Source organism: Lipotes vexillifer, unplaced genomic scaffold (genome assembly GCF_000442215.2).
Source record: "Lipotes vexillifer unplaced genomic scaffold, Lipotes_vexillifer_v1.1 scaffold437, whole genome shotgun sequence".
Classification (NCBI taxonomy): Eukaryota; Metazoa; Chordata; class Mammalia; order Artiodactyla; family Lipotidae; genus Lipotes; species Lipotes vexillifer.
Genome location: NW_006785990.1, coordinates 1,608,163 through 1,628,611, shown reverse-complemented (window position 1 = coordinate 1,628,611; position 20,449 = coordinate 1,608,163). Strand labels below are relative to the sequence as shown.

At 54.6% G+C, this 20,449-nt stretch overlaps 1 protein-coding gene and 1 non-coding gene across 2 annotated transcripts; one reads left to right on the top strand and one right to left on the bottom strand.

Moving 5' to 3' along the window:
• Positions 1 to 2,718: 2,718 nt before the first annotated feature.
• On the bottom strand, positions 2,719 to 5,185 carry GPRIN2 (G protein regulated inducer of neurite outgrowth 2). Its single transcript, XM_007458365.1, is given in 4 exon segments — positions 2,719 to 3,247; positions 3,250 to 3,858; positions 3,861 to 4,446; positions 5,172 to 5,185. Coding segments are annotated over 3 exon segments (1,341 nt in total). The 5' UTR covers positions 4,441 to 4,446; positions 5,172 to 5,185; the 3' UTR covers positions 2,719 to 3,095.
• A 12,735-nt stretch (positions 5,186 to 17,920) lies between these two features.
• Positions 17,921 to 17,993, top strand: TRNAG-CCC (transfer RNA glycine (anticodon CCC)). The gene has a single exon. It is a non-coding gene; the product is annotated as a tRNA-Gly (tRNA).
• The last annotated feature ends 2,456 nt before the right edge of the window (positions 17,994 to 20,449 follow it).

Below are 20,449 nucleotides of genomic sequence, written 5' to 3'. Positions count from 1 at the left end.
AAATCCACCAGCTTCCAGAGCCAGGTCTGAAGGGGTCCCAGAAAGTCTGGTCAGAAATCTGGAGTCTGAGAGGAGGAGGTCTGTAAACGAAGCTGGTGGCCATGTCGTGGGACCCTAAACCACTGCCAGTCGGGCCCAGCCAGGGAAAGGCCACAGCAAGAAGGGGATGGGAGGGTTGGGTCTCCAGGTTGAATTCGAAAATTAAGCTGCAGCTGCTCCAAGTAGACTTGTCCTCAGAGGCTGTGCAGCCTGGGCTAGTGAGGCCAAGGACACCATTTCCGCTGTTCTGGGGGTGGCAAGCTTACCTAGGAGGGTGTTCTGGGGGCCCCAGCCATGCACAGCCGCCAGCTCAGACACAGGCCAGGCTGGATTCCAGCGCCACCCTGCAAACCTTTATCTCAGTTGCGATGAGGTGGGTGGCTGGCTAGCCCTCCCCATTCAGGGCACAGCCCAGCCTGCCATCTTGACATACCAGGTGCAGCCTAGAGGTGGCAAACGGAGAATGAACTCATGACGGTTTGCATAGGACAGAGGAGAAAGTCTCTTCATGAAGGGTGTCACTGGTCCCAGCCAAGCCCTGTGGCGTGCAGCCTTTCACCTGTCCCTCCCCAACCTCCACCTGCCTCTCCTTGTCCCAGGTGGTAGCCTCACCTCCTTTTACTCAGACAGGAAGCCTCAGCTTCCTGGAATTCCTCCTCCTTCCCAAATCCATCACACGCTGTGTGTGTGTGTGTGCGCGTGTGTGCGCGTGTGCGCGCGCGCGCCCAGCCCTAGCTGCCCTCTCCATCTCCCCCTAACAGGCCGCTCCTTGGTTCCCATTCCCCAGTCCCATTCCTCCCTCCCACCTCTTCCACACGAATCTCCCGTCATGGCAGTCAAAGGGACATTGCTGTAATGAAGTCTGTCCACCCCTGCTTCCACAGCTCCTGTAAAGTCCCTTTCCTCAGTCACACCAGGAGCCTCACAACTAGGACCCCCTTGCCAGACTCCCAACACAACAGACACCCCAACACAGCCTGCACTGCACTGATTCACCACAGCCTGGGCAAGACAGCCACCTCCAAGCCTCTGGCCAGGCCGTTCTCTCTGCCTGGTATGCCCTTCCCTGCTCACCCACCAGTCCAGCCCCGCTATGTCGTCAAGACCCTGCTCAGCTCTGGCCCTGTGTGAAGATGCCTTCCTACCCCAGTTCATCACTCCTCCCGCCGTGTCCTCACAGCTGGGGCTCCTGGTGCCCCCATGCAGGGCCAGAGATGAGGGCACCCTGGTACCCACATGTCACTCCCCGGAGTGTGACATGCTTGCCCTGAACCACAGGTGTCGGGATGGACAGGCCCAGGCCCCCAGGCTGCACGGTGCCAAGAGCCTTATGACTGCATGAGAGAACCTGCTTGACCACATTTTAAAAGGGGGGTAAGGTCAAGTCCCCTCCTGCACACCACACCCACCCCTCTGGCCCAGCCCTACCCTCAGAAGCAGCTCTGATTTGCTGTCATTTTCAAGCAGGGGTGACATTTTATCTGGTCTCCGCTGGGAGTGGGAAAGGCACATTTTGGGGTAAGAGAGCCCCATGTTGGGGCCTTGGGATGCATTCTGACCTGAAGCATGCCTTTCTCACCTGGTTCCTGTTAGAATGTCACTCCTACATTAAATGTTAACCCATTGTTGCATGAGTCATTTTCACCTCGAGTACTGGGCCCTTGGGGGTGGGGAAAGGTAAGCCAGCTGTCAGGTCCTGGGTTCCTGGGTGCAGAAGGGGGCCCAGGAACAGGGCCAGACCATGGGCAAGGCTGCATGTGGGCCCTGACTCCACCTTCCCATGCCAGGTGACTCTAGGCAGGGCACTAAGCTTTGGCACCCTCACAAGGCGGCGCTGGTGGATTCTGTCCCAGGAGCTTGGAATCCCCAACACTAAGCCCCAGGACAAGGACACAAACTCACCCTTATCCTCAGCAGGTCTTGAGAGCTCCTTTGTCAATGAAGTCAGGCTGTGCTAAGCGCCAGTGTCCTGAGCTCCCCACCCCCATGGTCCCCTGACCCCCCATGGCCTCACAGCTCCCGCCATTTCCCACTAGGCGGGAGACCCCACCCCAGGCTCCTTCCCTTTTCCCACCCATTCCTGCCCTCCCTCCTTTGAAGAACTGCACCAGCTGAGAATAAGTCCTTAAGCCAAAGGAGCAAGGTGAAAATGGTACAATTTCAGGCACTGCAACATATTTTGGGACAGGTGGCCACCCGCTCTCTCCCTCCTGAGGCCAGCGCCTGACACAATGACCTACTGGGAGGCTGGCTCTTAGAAGTACCCTGCAGTCCTCTGTAATGCTCAGAGTCCCCCATCCTACACACTGTGAGCTCAGCAAGGGCACGGGCAGCTTCTTTCCTAAGGAATTCACAGAACCTGGCATGGAACATGGGCTCAAATTCTTCTTGTTCACAACTGCCCTGCGCTGCCAGCCACGTGCTGCAGGAAGATACTACAGGCTTCAGCCAGCCTCAGCTCTGCTCTCATCCCACCACCTCGAGCTGTCCAACCCAGGGTATGGCAGTTACAGCCATGCCAATGTCTGTGGTTGCGTCTATAAAACAGAGTGAAGAGGTAAAGACTCCACAAAGTAAGGGGATGAGTACAGGCTGTGGCACATGGAGGCCTCCACAATGTCAGTTCCCTCCCCTAAAGACTCTGACAGTCCTTGCCACTTGGGGCCCCACGTCTCATGGCAGGAATTCGTTGTATCTCAGCACTGCTGTGAAAATAAAGCCATCAAGAGGCCTGGGGAAATCATGGCAGAGTTCTGAGGAGAGACTGAACAGAAGGTCGAGGGTTTTGACAGAAAAGTCAGGAGCCCCCTTATGCACAGTGTTGAAACTGTACCAGAGTTCAGAGCCGGGTGTGCAGATGTGGCTCTTGGAAATCAAGCCCTTAAAAACTAGCCCAGCTGCAGGGGGCAGGAAGCCCCCAGGCTGCAGTCCTGTGGTCTGCAGACAGCCAAGAAGAGACACATCCATGGGTGCCAGTGGGTCCAAAGGGCACAGGGCCCCTACTGTCCCTGGGGCTGAGTCCATGGGCCCAGGGCAGCTCCTGGGACTGCAGCTCCTTACTCAGGGACTGCACTGGAGCAGCCGCAGCAGCTGGGGCACTGCAGGGACTGCATGACAGCTCGAAGTGGCCCCCGCCGGCCCTCCGCAGACAGGCTGTTCTCGCTGGCAGGGGACCGCTGCAGCTGCTCAAACTGCATCTCCAGGTGCTCTGGATGGCCAGGCCGAGTACCTCAGGGTCCACTGCAGCTCCATACACCCCCCATGTCATGCCCTCAGCATCCCATCGCACGTCCCGCACAGGGGATGGCACCTCCTCCAGGCTGGACCCCAGAGTTACCTCCGGGAATGTGTGCAGGGCCACAGGGGCCTCCAGAGGCAGGCTGGTGGCCACAGCTTTGCAGACTGCCTTGGGGGCCGCTTGCACACCAGCATCCTGGGCTGACAGAGGTGATGCCAAGATGGGGGCCAGGTCACTTGCTGAGGTCATGGTCCACATATCCTTGGTCCTGGCGCCGGCCTCCATAGCTAACCAGGTGGGACCCCAAGGGTACGCACAGCAGTGGGAATGCCCAGGAAGCCCCGCAGGCAACCTACACTGGAATTTCACCCCATGCTGAGCCTGCAGCCCAGATTCACTCACTGATGCCACTAGTTTAGGAAAGGCCAGGATCCCTGGGGCAGGCAAGCCGTGGCAGCAGCTGCTGGCCCCCACCTTCCTCACGCCACAGAGTAGGGCTGCTGGGGGCAGAGCTTGGCAGGAGGTGGTGGCCGACTGCCCAGTGGCTTTGAGGCTGCTGCTGTGGTTCATTGTGCCCCCAGGTCAGGTGGCGGCACCCACACCTGACCCTCCTCCAGTGTCCAGGCTGAGTTTGAAGTCTCATCCTCCAGAGCCAGGTCCCTTTCCAGGCCTGCAGGGGCTTGGCCACCCTGGCCAGAAGTGCTGCTGGGCTGCAGCTGAGCTCTATGGACAGGCGAGCTGCCCAGGGCTGAGCAGCTGAGGCTGGCCTTTCGGGCACTGCTGTGGCCCCAGATCTGGGTGCTGCAGACCAGGTCCGAGTGGCTTCTCTGCACAGCGGCGGTGCTGGGGTCCCGCAGGCAGCAAAGGTCACCACCGCCCACAGTGCTGCCCCGCCAGTGACCCACAGCCCAGGGCTGTGGCCGGGGGCTGGAGGCACGTGCCTGTTCCTCACTCTCAGCCTGGCGCCCTTCCTCCTCCGGGACCTGGGCACTCGTGCTGGCCTCGCCCAGCTGGGCCTGCCATACGGTGCTGCTGGCGCTCTTGTGGAGCTCCGGCCTCTGCCCCCGGCCTGCGCCCAGCAGGCTGGAGGAGCTCCAGGATAGGGGCTGAGGGCAGGGACTGAGGGGTTCCTGGGCACCCCGCTCAGGGCGGCTGGATCTCATGGCTGCCTGCAGGAGAGAGAGAGGGAGGGAGCGGCGTTGAGTTGGGTGCAGCACTTCCGCTGGACTCTGCTGGGGGCCCACAGGGTGCAAGGCACACTGTGGGACAGCTTCAGTCCCAGCCTGCCTGACCAGTCAAAGCCACAAGCAAAACGATGACAGGAGACCAGACACTTCAAATCAAGGTCACCACACATTATACACAGGGATGACACTTCAAATATCTAAAAATCAGAACCGAGCGATCAGAACGAGCCCTAGGGTAAGGTCCTAGAGACCACCCAGAAGGCCAGCTGTTGACTCTTTACTGCTGGCTTATGGGGAAGCGGGAGCGAGGGGAGAGGCCAAGCCTGCTGGGGACAATAGGTCTTAGCACAGAAGTATTGCAGTATTTTAATAACCAGTAAAGCTCAACTGGTGAATACTAGCCAGGTTCCTCCCACAACTGTCAGTATCTCTTTCACCTGGACTAGAGCCTCCTTGGTACACGGTGCTGGGAGGGGGCTCAGAGAAGTTTCGTGGGACAAGCAAGAAATGAATACAGGGCACACCGAGAACCACCCTGGGTTCTCCCATGCCCCCACCCCATCTCCTCTGGCGTAGCCTGACTGAGCTGTCACATCTCTGGGGATCAGTCTTGGCTGCCGTGAAGGGGAAGGGCTTTCCTGGCTTCCATCACAGGCTCCAAGGGTAGGAAGAGGCCCCCATACCAGCCCTCTACACACAGGACTCACTCGGCATTTGCTCATTCCTCCCACAGCCATCTCCTGAGCACCTACTGCATGCCAGGCTCTCGGAACTGGGCAACATGGAACCAGTTTAGATCAGCTGTGCCCCCCCAGAATGGGGTCCAGTACAGGCCTCCCCCACTAACTGAAAGTACAGCATTCCTACGGAACCGTTCGTAAACCAGAATGGTGTAAAGCAAAGAAGCAGCTACCTTTTCTTGTAAAATCCTCTTTGGATTTCTTTCCTTTATTGAAAACATGTACTAATTAATGTAGGTCTCTCGTAAAAGTGAAGTGACATAAAGTGAACCTTTGAAAAGCAGGAGATACCTGTACCACCAATCAGACACCCGCACCCTTCCTGCCCCATTCCCTCCCTGCCATTCCTGTCCCTTCCTCTAGCCATACAGACTCCTCCAGACCTGCCCACTGGCCCGTCTGCAGCCCAGAGTCAGCACCGGCCCCTTCAACCTTGGTGTCTCCTCCCAGCGAAGCTTTCCCCAACGGGACTGGCTCCATCTCTGGCTGAGCACTGTCTGGCCTGGATGGAAAAGTCTGGCCAACTGTGGGCCTCCCACCAGCCTGAAGCTGTCAAAGCCTGTGGCCTGTTCCCCACTGTCTGTCCTACCACGTGGCTGGCACTCAGAAAGTGTCTGCCGTGTGTCTGATGGAGAGAACAAGCGAATACAAGAGTAAACCCATAGGGGAAAGGGCTGAGTGCCAAGAACGGGGTCTGAGGGAGAGCATTTCCAAGGCAGGAGAGCTCACTTTGCATGATGGATCAGAACTTTCTGGAGGACCAGCCATGCAGGTCAGGCCTGGAGAGAGAGGAGGGAGATGGTGCCCAGGGGGAAGGAACAAGGAACAGGGTGAGCAGAAAGCAGGAGGCATGTGTTCAGAGCACAACAAGGGGGCAGCAGGCTAGGGGCTGGGCAGGGCCCCAAAGGGAGGGAGTAGGGTCAGGGCATCTGGGCCAGCCTGGCCCCAGCCAAAGCTGTGAATTAGAAACATTACTCTGAGACTCCCAGCCAGGCAGGACCAGCTGGAGAAACACGGCAGGGATAGCAGTCAACAGCTGCAGTTTGGGCAATCCCAGTCCTGCCTTCCCAGCCTGGGCTGATAAGAACTGTCAAGAAACCAACCACCCTGGCCAGGTGAGCAAGGCCACTTGAAAGGGAATGTGGGAAGGGCTCTCGGGAACTCAGTTTCTGTATATTACAAACTTCTTGCTGTCCCAGAGCTCAGGAGATGGCTGGTGGCTGTTCGAGCCAACGGTGAGGATGTTTCTAGGGCAGCTGTCCCCTGAGAGCTCCAGGCTTGCTATGAAGCCCAGTTCAGCACAACTTCCAGCAATGATGGAAGGATGCTGCTCTGTGCCATCCAATGCAGTAGGCACTGGTCACATGTGGCTACTGAGCACTTGACGTGTGGCTAGTGTGACTGAGAAACTGAAATCTTGTTTTATTTAAATTTAAGTAATTGAAATTTAAAGGGCCACATATGGTTAATGACGATATATAACCACATATGGTTAATACTGGACTGTGCAGCTATAGACATGGTCCAAGCCTGGGCAGGAGTATCCTGTCCTGGCTGCTCCTTGGGGCTGAAGCCAGACTGGTCCCTGGAAGAGTCAGGAAAAGGATGAGTAGGGAACAGAGGACTTATGGCCCAGGCCCAGCCCTCAAGGAGTTCTAAGATGGACACATAAACAGAGAAGGGCGACAAAGCCAATAACAATCACAGTGATGATAATAAGAAAAACAGCTCCCAGTGCCCAATCACCTACTGTTTGCCAGGCATGTGCCATCTCCTTTCCAGCACTGTCTCATTTAATAGTCCAAGCAACCTCATGACATGTCATCTGAGACGTATGAGAGAGGTTTAGTGACTTCCTCAAGGGCACACAGCTGGTAAGTGGTTAAGCCAGGAATTAAACCCAAGAGTGTCTGAGCGTCTCTGTGCTCCCTCTGAGCACCATGCAGACCTCCATCCCAGACACCATCACTCTCCACCGTCGTTCCTTTTTATTTACTGTTGCCATGGCTCAACTGGAGTCCCAGAACACGGTGCAGCGTCTGGCACTCCCAGTGGGGCCCACAACATGCCAGTGGAACAAGTGAATGAGTAGGAACAAAGCCTGGATGTCCATCCCACCCGACCTGCTTCTTAGCAGCTTCATAGGCTGCCCAGAATCAAGAGGGCAGGAGGAGTGCCTGCTGCGTGGGAAGGCTGTGGTCACAGACAGCCCCTGGCAGGCAGACAGCCACGGAGCCCCAAGACCAAGTATGCCAAGGAAGCCCCATCTGGACAGCCTACACAGCTTCCGGCTGAGCCTCACCTACCCTGGACCCTCCTCACAAATAGGTCCTTAAGAAACCAGGCCAGGCCCTGGCTTCCACCCTAAGGAAAGGGTGGGACAAGGCTGGGGATACCCTCAGACTCCACCAGGAGCTGGTGAGAAGCCGTCAGTGACAAGGGTCCCGCTGTGCCTGCCTCACCAGATGGCTGTCTAGTGTCCAGGGTTGCTCATCACCCAGTGAGAGAACAGTGACCACAAAGACACCGGGGGTGGGGGGAGGAGGTTATATTTCTGTTGGTTCCCTTCCTCAGCCCACCTCCACAAATGGCAGGTGACATAACTGAGACCTGGAGCAGGTCAGAAATGTCAAAGAACCCACAGCTGAACCCTAGCTGGGCTTCCCAGCCCAAACGAGGAAAGGGCTTCGAGGGAAGTTACTCGAGTTATGCCAGGGAAAGGAGGTTTCCCACACACCCTACCACCAAGAAGAGGGGCCTCTCAGGAAGCAATGGAGCTGACCAAATGAACCTTGGAGCCAGGGTCAAGCAGGTGGGGCAAGGGGTCTGCTTCCAATCCAGGCTCTTCCCCTTCCTACATATGTGCACTCAGGTGGACCCCTAACCACTTTGAGCCTCAGTTTCCCCAATCTGCAAATCGGAAATAAAACCCCACCCTGCAGGGCTGTTGTGAAGACTGTACGTGATTGCATATGGACTGCCTGGAACAGTGATTGTTAATAATCTTATCTTTCTTCCTCCCATCAGGAGTGACTTGTGCTCAAGGTATCACAGGACTAGTACTGGGGGGTGAGGGGGAGCAGGAAGATGGCTTTTAGGAAGCCATCGAGACACCCTATAGGTTAGCCTGGTCTCGCTTCTTAATCTTTCCTACCCTCACCCCATCCTAGGACCTAGTTACCAACAGTGTTCCCAATGTCTCCATCATCACACTGTTTCCAAGTCTATTTTAAACCTCAACTTTGAAGGATGCCCATGCACACGCTCATACCTGCATGCATACGGACACACACAAGTTTGGAGTCTGCATTCTAAGTGCCCAAAATGGCATGTCCATCTGCCTTAAAAATCATGGAAAAGGCTCTGGTTTCATACAAAAAAAGAGACCCTGGGAAGATGTTTTAGCACCAGTTAAAGCACAGGCACAGAGGTATTCAAGACCCCTAGTGTTCTTTAGATGACACTTTAATGTTCTCTCTCCTGCCCCATTTGATGCCAGTCAAATTTGCACTGTGGCCAACTCCCTGTGGCCAAGGCAGCACTCTCCTGCTGCCACAGTTCTGCTTGTCAGCAAGTGGAGGAGCAACCAGCCTCACATGCCGCATTCAACCAATATCATTTTGAGTAAAAAAACTCCAGTTCTGCAAAAACTTCCAGAGTGGCCCAACCAAAGAGAATGCTAGGTTGACCTGGTCAGAGGTTCCAACTCCTGCTGTGTCGCCCTAGCGGAGGAGCCCAAGGTCTCTGGGGATGAGCCCAGGGGGATTACCAAGGCCGGTGCAAGCAGGCCCCACTGCAGACCACACCTGTGGCATCCATTTCTTCTCTTTTAAGGGACAGGCATTGGATGATGACTTCTGCTTCCAGCAAAACCAAGACAGGAAAAAGCAAAGCTATGTGGTCAGGAGCGGAAACTGCTCATATGTTGAGATGTGGATCTTACCCCTCAGGGACCAGGGAGGGATACACACCACCCAAATCCTGCATTGCATAGTGAGGGTGTGGCAACCTCCAGCAGGTGGTCTGATCCATCCCAGCAGCAAAAGAGGGACTGACAGGACCAGACTGTTTAGGGCCAAAGTGGGGGAATGCAGCAGGGAGCATTCCTGAGCTACTGAGAAGTGTTTAGAGGGACAAAACGTACCCATCACAGAGCCTTAAGAACAAGGTGCCCAACTCACAAGCTATGCAGGAAAGGGTTCTGGGGTAACAGTGGGGCAGAGGCCCCAGGACCCAGCTCTGCTCACCAGAGAGAAGCCTAGGCCCCACCAGCCCCAGAGCTCCCTCCCCTGGGGAGGATTTGCCCATACTTCCCAGGAGGAACCCGGGATGGAGGTCAGCCTCCAGGCCCAGCTGCCCCAAACCCGAAGCAGCCCAGGTGGCTGGTGTGTCCCTACCTGCGTGGCCACGGGCACCCATGAACCAGCATAGGCCCACGCCCCAGCCGTGGACACAGCAGAGGTCGACGTACAGGCCCGTTTGCTGTGTGAGCCTGCAGGAAACAGCATCCACAGAGCTGCACACTGCACAACAAACGTACAGGCTGTGGAGCCAAAGGCCCGAACACACCACACACTCTCCACCAGGCGCAAGGGTCCCTGCCCTAACCCTCCCGCACAAAGCCCACCTGGACTCGGGGAGAGTCCCCCAAACTAGGCTACAGACCTTCCCAGCAGCAAAGACGGTGACTGAAGGAAGACGGGGCTGTGGGCCAAAGGGGTAGCGATGGGGGGCAGGAGGAATGAGAGGCCGGGGGGGCTGGGGCTGGGGGCAGCGGGAGGAGGGTGGGATGGGCGGTGGGGATGGAAGAGGGAGAAGGAACCGCAGGAACAGGGGCGGAGGCAGAATGAGACGGGGTCCTGGGCGGAGTACTGAGAGATGGGCGGCTGGGCAGAGGAGACGTGGAAGAGGAGATAAGAAAGGCAACGAGGCCAGAGAGCGGAGAGATGCGGCCACGGGGGGCGCTGAGCACTGGGCGGGGGCCGGGATGCGGAGGGTCCGAGTGCAGGGAGAGGTGAGGAGTGGGGTTCCGGGGCGCAGGAAGGGGAGGCGCCGCCCATCCCACCCTCCTTCGCCCTAACACTGGCGAGAACGGAGCTGGCCTCTCACCCTCTCGCCCGCCCAGGGCCGCGCAGGCCGGCGGAAGCGCTGCTCCTGTGGCCGCCACAGGTGCCCGGCGCAGCGGCCCAAGATGGAGCCCAGCCGGACCTGGCCTGGGCCGAAGACGCCGCCAGCCGCGGTCCGCCCGGCCCGCGGAGCCAGCCGGGGAGGAGCCAAGGGGTGACTGGAGGCCGGGGTGAGGAGCCGGGGCAGACGGGACGAAGGGGGCGGCGGCCCTGCTCACCTGGGCCCGCCCCGGCGCCCCACCGCCCACGTCGGCGTCCCCGCCCCCCCCCCCCCCCCCCCAGCTATTTCACCAGCCCCGAGCTCAAGGCTCCAATTTGGAACTGAACCCACAGGACATTCACAAAACGTGCTAAGAGGATGTGGGGGCCCCGCCCCCGGCCCTGCCCCCGCCCCCACGGTCTCTCTGGTCCCCGCACTACCCCCACATCCTACAGCGCCACGAACCCTCCCCTACTCTGCCCCACGAGCCCCCAGCCCTCCTTCCTGACCGCCTCCTCGCGGTACGCCCCACTGTCCCGTCTTTCCGGCCCCGCCCCCACCATGAGCTCCAGTTTTACAGGCCTGTCCAACGCCCCCCAACCCAAGACACCCATCTTCCCGACCCGACCCCGCCGTCCCCAGTCTCATAGGCTCGGCTCCCCACAATCCTCCAGCCCCCGACCCAGCTCCCCAGCCCAAGTCTTCCTAGCCCCACCGCCTCTGTCCTTGTTCCCCTCCGTCACCGCGCCCCGCACAGGGGTCTACAGCCGCTCTGGAGACTCCCTTTCTCACGGCCTGCACCGTGTTCTTGGTCACCCGGGCCCCGCCCTTCACAAGTCACGGACTTCCCACCCTGCCCTCGAGAACCCCAGTGCTAGGACCTGTCCGCTGGGATACTCGGTCGGGTCCCTCTTCGTCCCCGCCCTGCGGATGTTCATTCTCCAAGCCCTGGACCCGAGTCCGATCCTCTCAGATTCACTCTCACAGACCCCAAGACCGACCCCGGTCCTTTGCACTCCGCCTGCACGGCCCCTCCAAGACCCAGGTCTTGTCCCCAGAGCCCTCCACCCGGCCTCCACAACCTAAACCTCCTAGATTCCATGCCCAGAGTTGCCTCCCCAGTTCTGGCCCCAAAGCCCGTATTCTCCCACACCTTTCCTCATCCCTTTCCTCTCCCATGTCCCTGTCTCCACCTTTGCCCCCAAGCCGACCCAACTCCTGGCATTCAATCTTCAGCCCGCTCCCCGGGACCCCAACAGCTGGCTTGTGCACTGACCATGTGGGAATGAGCCGACTCCGCCCAAGCTCGCACCCCTTCCTGCTGCTCTCTGCAGCCCCCAAACGCCCTGTCTCACTCTCTCCCCGCCCTATGATGCCAGAAGCCGGCCCAGGCCCTGGGAAATCCCAATCCTGCCCTACTAGGATGGGGGACTGTGAGCTCAGTTCGCTCAATATCCCCCAATCTCTGACAACCACGGGCTCCTTACATACAGACTTCCAACAGGCGTCCACCAGCCCAGACTGATCCTGACCCCTTCCAGCCACGAGATTCCTACCACCCTCCCCCCGACCCCCAGGGCCCCTTGTAAGAGAATCTTGTCCTATCTCTGGGCTCTGAGAATTGAGCCCCAGTGTCGACCCTCCTCTGTTGATCCCAGCTTCAGGGACCACTGATTTGCTTGCCCAGCCCTTTGCTGAGGGGTCTGCACCCCTCTGGTTCAGTGGCCGAAGAGGCAATACCATTTCTACTGCTCTTCCAGTTTGGGAAGACCTCAGGCCCCAGCCTCACTTCTCTGGTTTCCACCAGCCCTGTGCCTCCACCTAGCATCAAGAGGGGACCTGCAGAAAGTTCCCCAGCCATTGGAGAGTGGAAAGCCCAGGCAGGAGCCTGCACCATTCACTTTCCGTAGCCCCTAGCCTGGCACCTAGTTCAGAGGAGGGGGCATGAGGCACTATGCAGCAGGTGTGGCTTGGACCTCACACCCAGCTGCCCCCACCCAATGTCTTGGTGTGTTCTCTGCATGTGAGACCCCTCCCAGCCTTAGTACCCCTCTCTGTAGCTCTGAGCTGCCCCTTATCAGTTTGTCTCATAGACCAAAGTACGCAACAGTTAAACAGTCATTCCCTCAGTATCCGCGGGGTATTTGTTCCAGGCCCCACCGCAGATATCAAAATCCTCAGATGGTCAAGTGTTATAGTCGGCCCTCTATATCTGCAGGTTCCACATCCTTGGATTCAACCGACTGCTGATCGTGTATTAAGTTTGCCATCTGTGGTTGATTGACTTCACACGTGTGGAACCCACGGATACAGAGAGCCGACTGTACCACCATGTCACACACAGCATTTGACCCTGTGGGTCATGCCCTCATGCTTCTCTGCCCAGATTTTAATGATGGGCATCACTGTCTACTCCCCCCAGCCTGAGATCCTGCTGCTTAGGGCCTGGAAGCATTGGCTTTACCTTCTCTGCCCACCCACCCCACCCCTCCAGTTACAGCTTCAAGCTGGGATCTCACTCACTGGTGAAGAGGGTGGGGTTCTGCTCAGGAAGACTCAGACTGTCCTAAGCACCCCTTTCCAGTGGGGTCCCTTTCCCAGGGTCTAGCAGATGGCTGGCCTCCTCACCATACACAGCCTGGCAGGGGGATATGGCCAAAAGGGTGCATGTTGGGGATTTGTTTGCTGAGACCACCACCCACTCCTGCCTCTGCCCAGGGATTAGGGCCCCTCCTCCAACATCTCATGAATCTTACTCTTATTTCCTTTCTAGGGAAGTCAACAGAGTTCCAGGAAGGGATGAGCTATGTGGGGATATACTGAGAGTTGGTGCCAGATCCGGAACTCAGACCTGGGGCTCCTAGCTCCCTGAGCATCAGAGAGCCCCCGAGAAGCTCACTGCAAGTGTTTCAAGGATCCCTGCTTGGAGGTGGGTGTCAGCAGATGTCTGCCATGCTGGATGCCCGCAGATGCAGCCTGACTGGACCTGCCATTAGGGTCTCTGAACATCACCCTGGCCTTGGCCCCTTGTCCCACTGGTCCTGTTCTTCCATTTGTGGCTGGTCATGGGAGCTCTCCTGGCTGCAGTGGCTGCCAGCGGAGAGCCCAGGATGGAGAGTCAGACAGGAATGACAATCCTAACACCCCCGCATATTCACTGGTTCTGTGATCTCACACCCAAGCTAAACCATCCCTCTCTCTGGGCATCAATTTCCTCATCTGCAGAATACTTATTCTTACCTCACAAGACTATAGGATATAGAGAGTTTGTTTAAGTGTTCTGTAGAGTCTTCTTGCTGCTATCAGTCATTTGATCAAATATTTATCGAGCTTCTCCTTTGTTCTGGAGATATAAGCTAGGACTGCATGGAGTGGGGATGGGAGTGGAGTTTGCTGATTGCTTTGGTAGAGAGAGGAGGCGCTTGACTTAGGACCTCACGGGCCAAGTGCCATTTCCTGAGACTCAGACCCTGGCAGAAGAGAAGCAGGTATGGTGGGCTCAGGAGTTCAGTGGGGGCATGCTGGGATGGGTGAGACAGCAGGTGGAGAGGCGAGTGGCACATACAGGACTGGGGTTTGGGCTTCCCCAGGAGGTCTGGGCATCATGGGCACAGGGGTCTCTGAAGTCACAGGAGTGGATAAGGTCCTCAGGGAGAGTGTGGAGAAGAGGACCTAGGACCCACCTGTGAGTAACCAGGGGGCAAAGGACTGAGAAGGAGCAGCCAGAAAGGAAAGAGGGAAACCGGGACATTGCTGTGACCCCGGGCGCTTAGAACAAGCAGCTTCAGCGAGGTAATGGAGCCAGAGCCACTGGAGTCAAGGGGGAAAATGGAAGACAGTGCTTGTGCAGGCAACTCTTTTAAGGATGGCCGTAAAGGGGAAAGGAAAAAAAGGTGTCACTTGGAAAGGGGTGTGGGATCAAGAAAGAGATTTTTTGGTGTTGGTGCTATTTTTTGGTTTGCTTTATTTTGGCCGTGTTGGGTCTTCATTGAGCACGGGCTTTCTCTAGTTGCAGCAAGCAAAGGCTACTCTTGGTTGCGGTGCGCGGGCTTCTCATTGCAGTGGCTTCTCTTGTTGCGGAGCACGGGCTCTAGGTGCGTGGGCTTCAGTAGTTGTGGTACATGGGCTCGTGGGCTCTAGAGCACAGGCTCAGTAGTTGTGACGCACTGGCTTAGCTGCTCCGCAGCATGTGGGATCTTCCTGGACCAGGGCTCGAACCCGTGTCCCCTGCATTGGCAGGCGGATTCTTAATCACTGCACCACCAGGGAAGTCCTGGTTTGCTTTTTAATATGATGCATCATGTAGTGGGTTTCCTTGATTTCAAGAAACAGAAAACAACACTGGTTAAGTTAAGCAAAAAAGGAACTTGTTGGAAGATTACAGAGAGCCCAGATGGAAGCTAATGCAAGAGAGCTGGCCTCGGTTCCTCAAGACAGGAGCCAGGTGAGTGCAGACCCCAGCAGCAAGGGCCACCCCACCATCTGGAAGGAAGGATTTCAGTTGTTTGTCTTTCGTATGCCTCTCAACTTGAGATTTAAAGAACCAGGGAAGCAGGAGCTCATTTGACTGAGCTAAGGCCACATGCCCTCTGTCCTTGGACGGTGAGAGGAATACCTGGCCGAAGCCATCTCTACGAGCATCACACAGGACCCACGAGGACCGCACACACAAGGCATTTTCCCCAGAAGGAGGAATGGAGACTGGGTGGCCAGACACAGACAGATCACTGCACATTGTAACAAACTGAGTATATTTGACAGTGGGGAGAAGGGCCCATAGAGAGGGAGTGCATGAAGAACAGGAAAGAGTTGGAATCACTGCTGGCATAAGGCCCCCAGTGGGATCCTGAAGGTGGTAAACAGGAGTCAGGCGATTTCTGTGTGTAACCAGAGGGCAAGAAAAAATGATGGGGTAATACCTAGGTAGGGCACTAGCTTTGGAAATGGAAGTTTGTTGATCTCTGTTTTCTTGTCTGATAGTTCTGTTTTCTCTGTGTAATAAAACGCAAGATCACGTGCTGAGACAGACAGGGGAAGATGGAAAGGTTGGAGGGGCAAGGAGGGAGGAGGAGGTTTGAAATAGTCGCATGAAGAACAGGAAAGAGTGGGAATCACTGCTGGCATAAGGCCCCCAGTGGGATCCTGAAGGTGGTAAACAGGAGTCAGGCGATTTCTGTGTGTAACCAGAGGGCAAGAAAAAATGATGGGGTAATACCTAGGTAGGGCACTAGCTTTGGAAATGGAAGTTTGTTGATCTCTGTTTTCTTGTCTGATAGTTCTGTTTTCTCTGTGTAATAAAACGCAAGATCACGTGCTGAGACAGACAGGGGAAGATGGAAAGGTTGGAGGGGCAAGGAGGGAGGAGGAGGTTTGAAATAGTTGTTGCAGGAAGTGGAAGAGACTACTGGCCAAAGAAATGCCATAGACGATCACCAAGAAATATTGGGGGCCACGCAAGTTTGGAACCAGAAATCATAAAGAAAGAATCTTCATCAAAGAAAAACAAGTTTTAGTTAAGACTCACAGTTACGAGAGAATTAGAGAGTTAAACTTTATTTATTTTATTTATTTATTTTTTTTGCAGTATGCGGGCCTCTCACTGCTGTGGCCTCTCCTGTTGCAGAGCACAGGCTCCGGTCGCGCAGGCTCAGCGGCCATGGCTCACAGACCCAGGCGCTCTGCGGCATGTGGGATCTTCATGAACCGGGGCATGAACCCGTGTCCCCTGCATCGGCAGGCGGACTCTCAACCACTGCGCCACCAGGGAAGCCCAAGAGTTAAACTTTAAAAGGTGCTTTTGGGACTTCCTTGGAGGTCCAGTGGTTAACACTCTGCACTTCCAATGCAGGGGGTGTGGGTTCAATCCCTGATCGGGGAACTAAGATCCCACATGCCGGGGTGGTGTGACCAAAAGATAAGAATGAATGAATGTATGAATGAATGAATAAATAAATAAAAGGTGCTTTTGACCCATCTCCACTTAACCAACTTGTGGAATGAGGAAATGTCCCCGTTCCTTCAGTAAAGATGGTGAACAAAGCCTTCTGGATGCTGGTAGCCAGGAGGACACACTTTAGCTGGTGGGCACCTCTGCTCTCCCAGCTGAGCTGCTGGCTTACCAAGAGTCAGTTGAGTTTGTATCCAAACTTACTTATTCCAACCATATGTGTTATCATTATTCAAGGTAATTAAACAGCACATGAACCCATGGACTATGAATATGAAAAGAAAGTTTTGTTCCTGTGAAAACTGGGTTGAATGCTCTGGAAAGCAAGTCATCAAAACTGCTGTCAGTTAAGTGTGGGAAAGGCAACTTGAAAAAACATAAGAAGAAAGTCATAACAATCTAGACAAATTCTGAATCAGATTTCTCCCCATATGTCTCTGAGTTAACTTGCCTATTAACCAATCATTGATCAGAACTGAACCCTGAGTAAAAGGGCTAATGTTTAGGCAAAGAAGAGAACTTACTGAATCTAGCTTCAAGCATTGCAAAATTCAAAGGCTCTGTCTCTCGCACTCCTTCCCTCTGATCCCCTCTGGGTTAGAGTCATTTTTACCTGGGCTCTCTCCTCTTGGGAAACAAGGGTTGCTGGCAGCCCCAAATCTACATCCTCATGTCTCTGGATCCACAAATCAAATCTTACCCTGCTTGACAATCCTGGGCCAGGGGGAGGGAGCTCTTCGATTGGCCAGCCTGTGTCGTGTGCTACTCCCGGGAGGGTGGGGACATTGTGCTATGACTGACAGCCCCTCCAGGGTCACAGAAGGTGGTGAAGATGCAAGATGCTGTTGCCAGACTAAAGGGGAAGTGACACTGAGCTAACTCAACAGTGACCACTGGGGCAGCAACTCTGGGAGTCTCAGAAAAGGAGATGCTGAAAGTTCAAAGGTGTCAATGTGTCATTGCCTAAGGAAGAGAGAGCTTTGACTAAGTTGAAAGGTATATGCTTGTTTTTCAGACAAAAATATCTCTAGAGTGTGAGAGACTCTTCTAGCCGTAAGATCCATGAGTGAAAAGAACCTCCTGGAGAGAGAAGACTCCCTGGGACCTGGCATCTAATAGATGCTCGCTGAAGGAGCAAAGGAAGGAAGGAAAAGAGGGAGGGAGGAAGGGTTGAAAGGTAGTTTACCCAGGAGCACCTATTACCACCTCAGTTTATTCCACAAACATTTTACTGAGTCCCTAATAAGTGCCAGTCCTCAAGGCCTCTGTGATGGGAGATTCAGGGACAGCAATGACAGACACACAGACAGACAATTAGATCATGGTGATTAAAGGAGGCGGAAGGGGCTGGGGCACAAGAGGAGAGAGCCTATAAATAGACCTCTGTTGCTTTTTGCTCCCCGCAATCCATCCCCCCCCATTTCATTTGGAGGATCACCCCAAGACCAAGATTGCTGGTCATCCCCCAATATTTATTCTCCCTTTCTATAGTAATAGAACTCCTCTGGCCAAGAACATGACTACCCAGAATAGAAGCCACACTTCCCAGACACGGTGCTGCGAGGCCTGCCAAGGGCCTAGGTGGTGTCCAGTGAGATGTTAGCAGAAGTGGTGGAGTGCCATTTCTAGGTCGTGCCCTTCAGAAAGAATGTGCCTTGGGACTTCCCTGGTGGCGCAGTGGTTAAGACTCTGCGCTCCCAATGCAGGGGGCCCAGGTTCGATCCCTGGTCAGGGAACTACATCCCACATGCATGCCACAACTAAGAGTTCACATGCCACAACTAAGGAGCCTGCCTGCCGCAACTAAACCGGTGCAACCAAATAAATAAATATTAAAAAAAAAAAAAAAAGAATGTACCTCGCCCTTTCCCTCCTCACTTGATGGGATGAAGTCATGGCATTAAGCCAGTCTGTACCATTTGGATGAGGGCAGGGCCCTAGGGATGTCAGAGCAGCAAGTTAAAAGGGGCCTAAATCCCAACACTGTGCATGGCCTATCAGTCCTGAACTATTTATGACCGAGTATCGCATGAAAGAGAAATTAACCTCTTGCCTATCTGAGCCACTCTTTGGGGTGGGGGCTGTCTTGCAGAAGGAAAGCCTATCTATTAATTAACAACAATTTTGACCTGGAAGGGAAGTGCTGCAGGTAACAAAACTTAAAATATGTTCTAAATACATATTATTGCAGGCTGGAAAGCTGGAAACCCATGTTATGCCACACTAAGGCAGTTGATAAACTGATTCCTACAGTGCCTTGGAAAGTCATCTGTAGCTCTAGGGAAATGGCTGAAAATTTCAGGATGTTGAGGTTTGCAGGCTGCTTCTTGCCACTCTCAACAAAGTCCTACATGAGCCAGAAGAATCTGGATAGAGGTGGCAGCATGCAGGCAGAGATGGGGGGTTGTGTGCTAGGAGAAGCTCTCTCTGCCTATTGGCTACAACCTAAACTGAAAAGATTTTCAGGTTGAAAAATCCTACTGCTTCTATAGTGCAAACTGAGGCAGATATAGGAAATGTTTCTGAAGAAGTGGTATTGGCAAGAGGCAAGACTGCCCTGTCTTTCTCAAGTACTACCAGTGAAAGGTTCTCAGTGTGACAGTGACAGCCAGCTCACTGGCAAAGACCAGGTGGAGGATGCTGCCTTCCAATCCAAGCTGAATGTTTTCACTGGTCTCAAGTTGAGAGGGTGGTGAACAGGTATATCATACAGGCTCATAAATAAAAGACCAGAGTTTTAAATTCTCTTACATGCCCAAAACTAAGATTTTGAGGGACATGTGTTTCCCAAAAAACCACAAGCCCGGCCAGCACCAGCCTGCATTGTTGACTCAAAGCAATGAACCCCAAGTCATGAAACCCACACCAGCAGGAAGTGGGCTGAAAAACTATGCAGCCCCAAGAGGGGTGCACCTTCGATGCCCACTTCAGATGTGGCCACAGAAGAGAGTGAACAGAGTGGGTGCACCAGGGCCCAAGGGAACAGTCCTGGAGAGAGGACCTTCATCCAAGGAATTTGCTCCACACCCTGGGATTCTTTGCAATTTCTGCCCACCAAGATTTGATGACAGCAGCCAACCAGTGGCTGCAGGCGTTTCCATTTTTCCTGGACAGGGCTTCCTACTATGCTATACTGTTCTAATGTACTGTTGTATATTGGGTGTGATGAGGCAGCTAACTTGTGTATGCGTAGAGGGCACTGCACCACGAAGAACTACAACCAGACCCCACACTGCAGGCTGTCCGTGCCCAGATCCTAGGCTGGGAGCTGGGTACAGGCACTGGATGGAACTTTGGGGTTGTCTTCCCCCGGGGGAGGACATTTGAAGCTTTGGGAGAATGGAGCACACAGACATTTGGTTGGCCAAAGGGACAGACTGGGAATGAGACTGCTAATTGGCCCCTAATGGTCATGATCTCCTTCTATCTGGGGACATGGAAATCCAGGGGGAAAAAAAGACAATATTTCATTATCTTCCTGAAAGCTATGTTTGGCCAAGTAACTGACCAGTAGGACTGAAGTGCGGAGAGGCAATGCCTGTAACCAGAAGGGGTGAACCCTCCTCTTTCTCTTTTCTGTTCCCACTGGCTGGGTGGTAGAGATGGTGAAACATCTCATACCACACAGATAACTAATACCTAGGACTAGTGAAGCAACAAGATAGGAAGACACCTGGGCTCCCAGGCTGCTTACCTACACACAGATAAGAGAGAAAGAAACTTCCATCTTGCTTAAGCCAATCTCACCTGAAGTTTCTCTTCCAGCGGTTCAACCTGTATGTTACAAATTACTCACCCTCCCCCCTCCTCCATGCCCATGTGCTTTGGGTGGGTCTCAGGAGGAAGAGCATATGACGAGGCCTAAGCCAATCACTGCATCACATTACCCTGGCCGCAGAGGTTGTCCAGGATAATAGGTACGTGTCCCACTTAGTGCCAATGACATACAATAAAGAATTTCTCTAGGAGTCTTGAGAAAGAAACTCACTCACTGGGACTTCCCTGGTGGCACAGTGGTTAAGAATCCGCCTGCCAATGCAGGGGACACGGGAGTCCTCAGGAACAAGCAAGACAGATCCAGAAATATCCATTACTGCATTGCTCACTTCCTGGAGCTAAGTGCACCATCTAACCTCTTGACTTTCCTCTTTTCCACTCTTTCTAGAGACCTCTACTGACACAGAATTCCTGC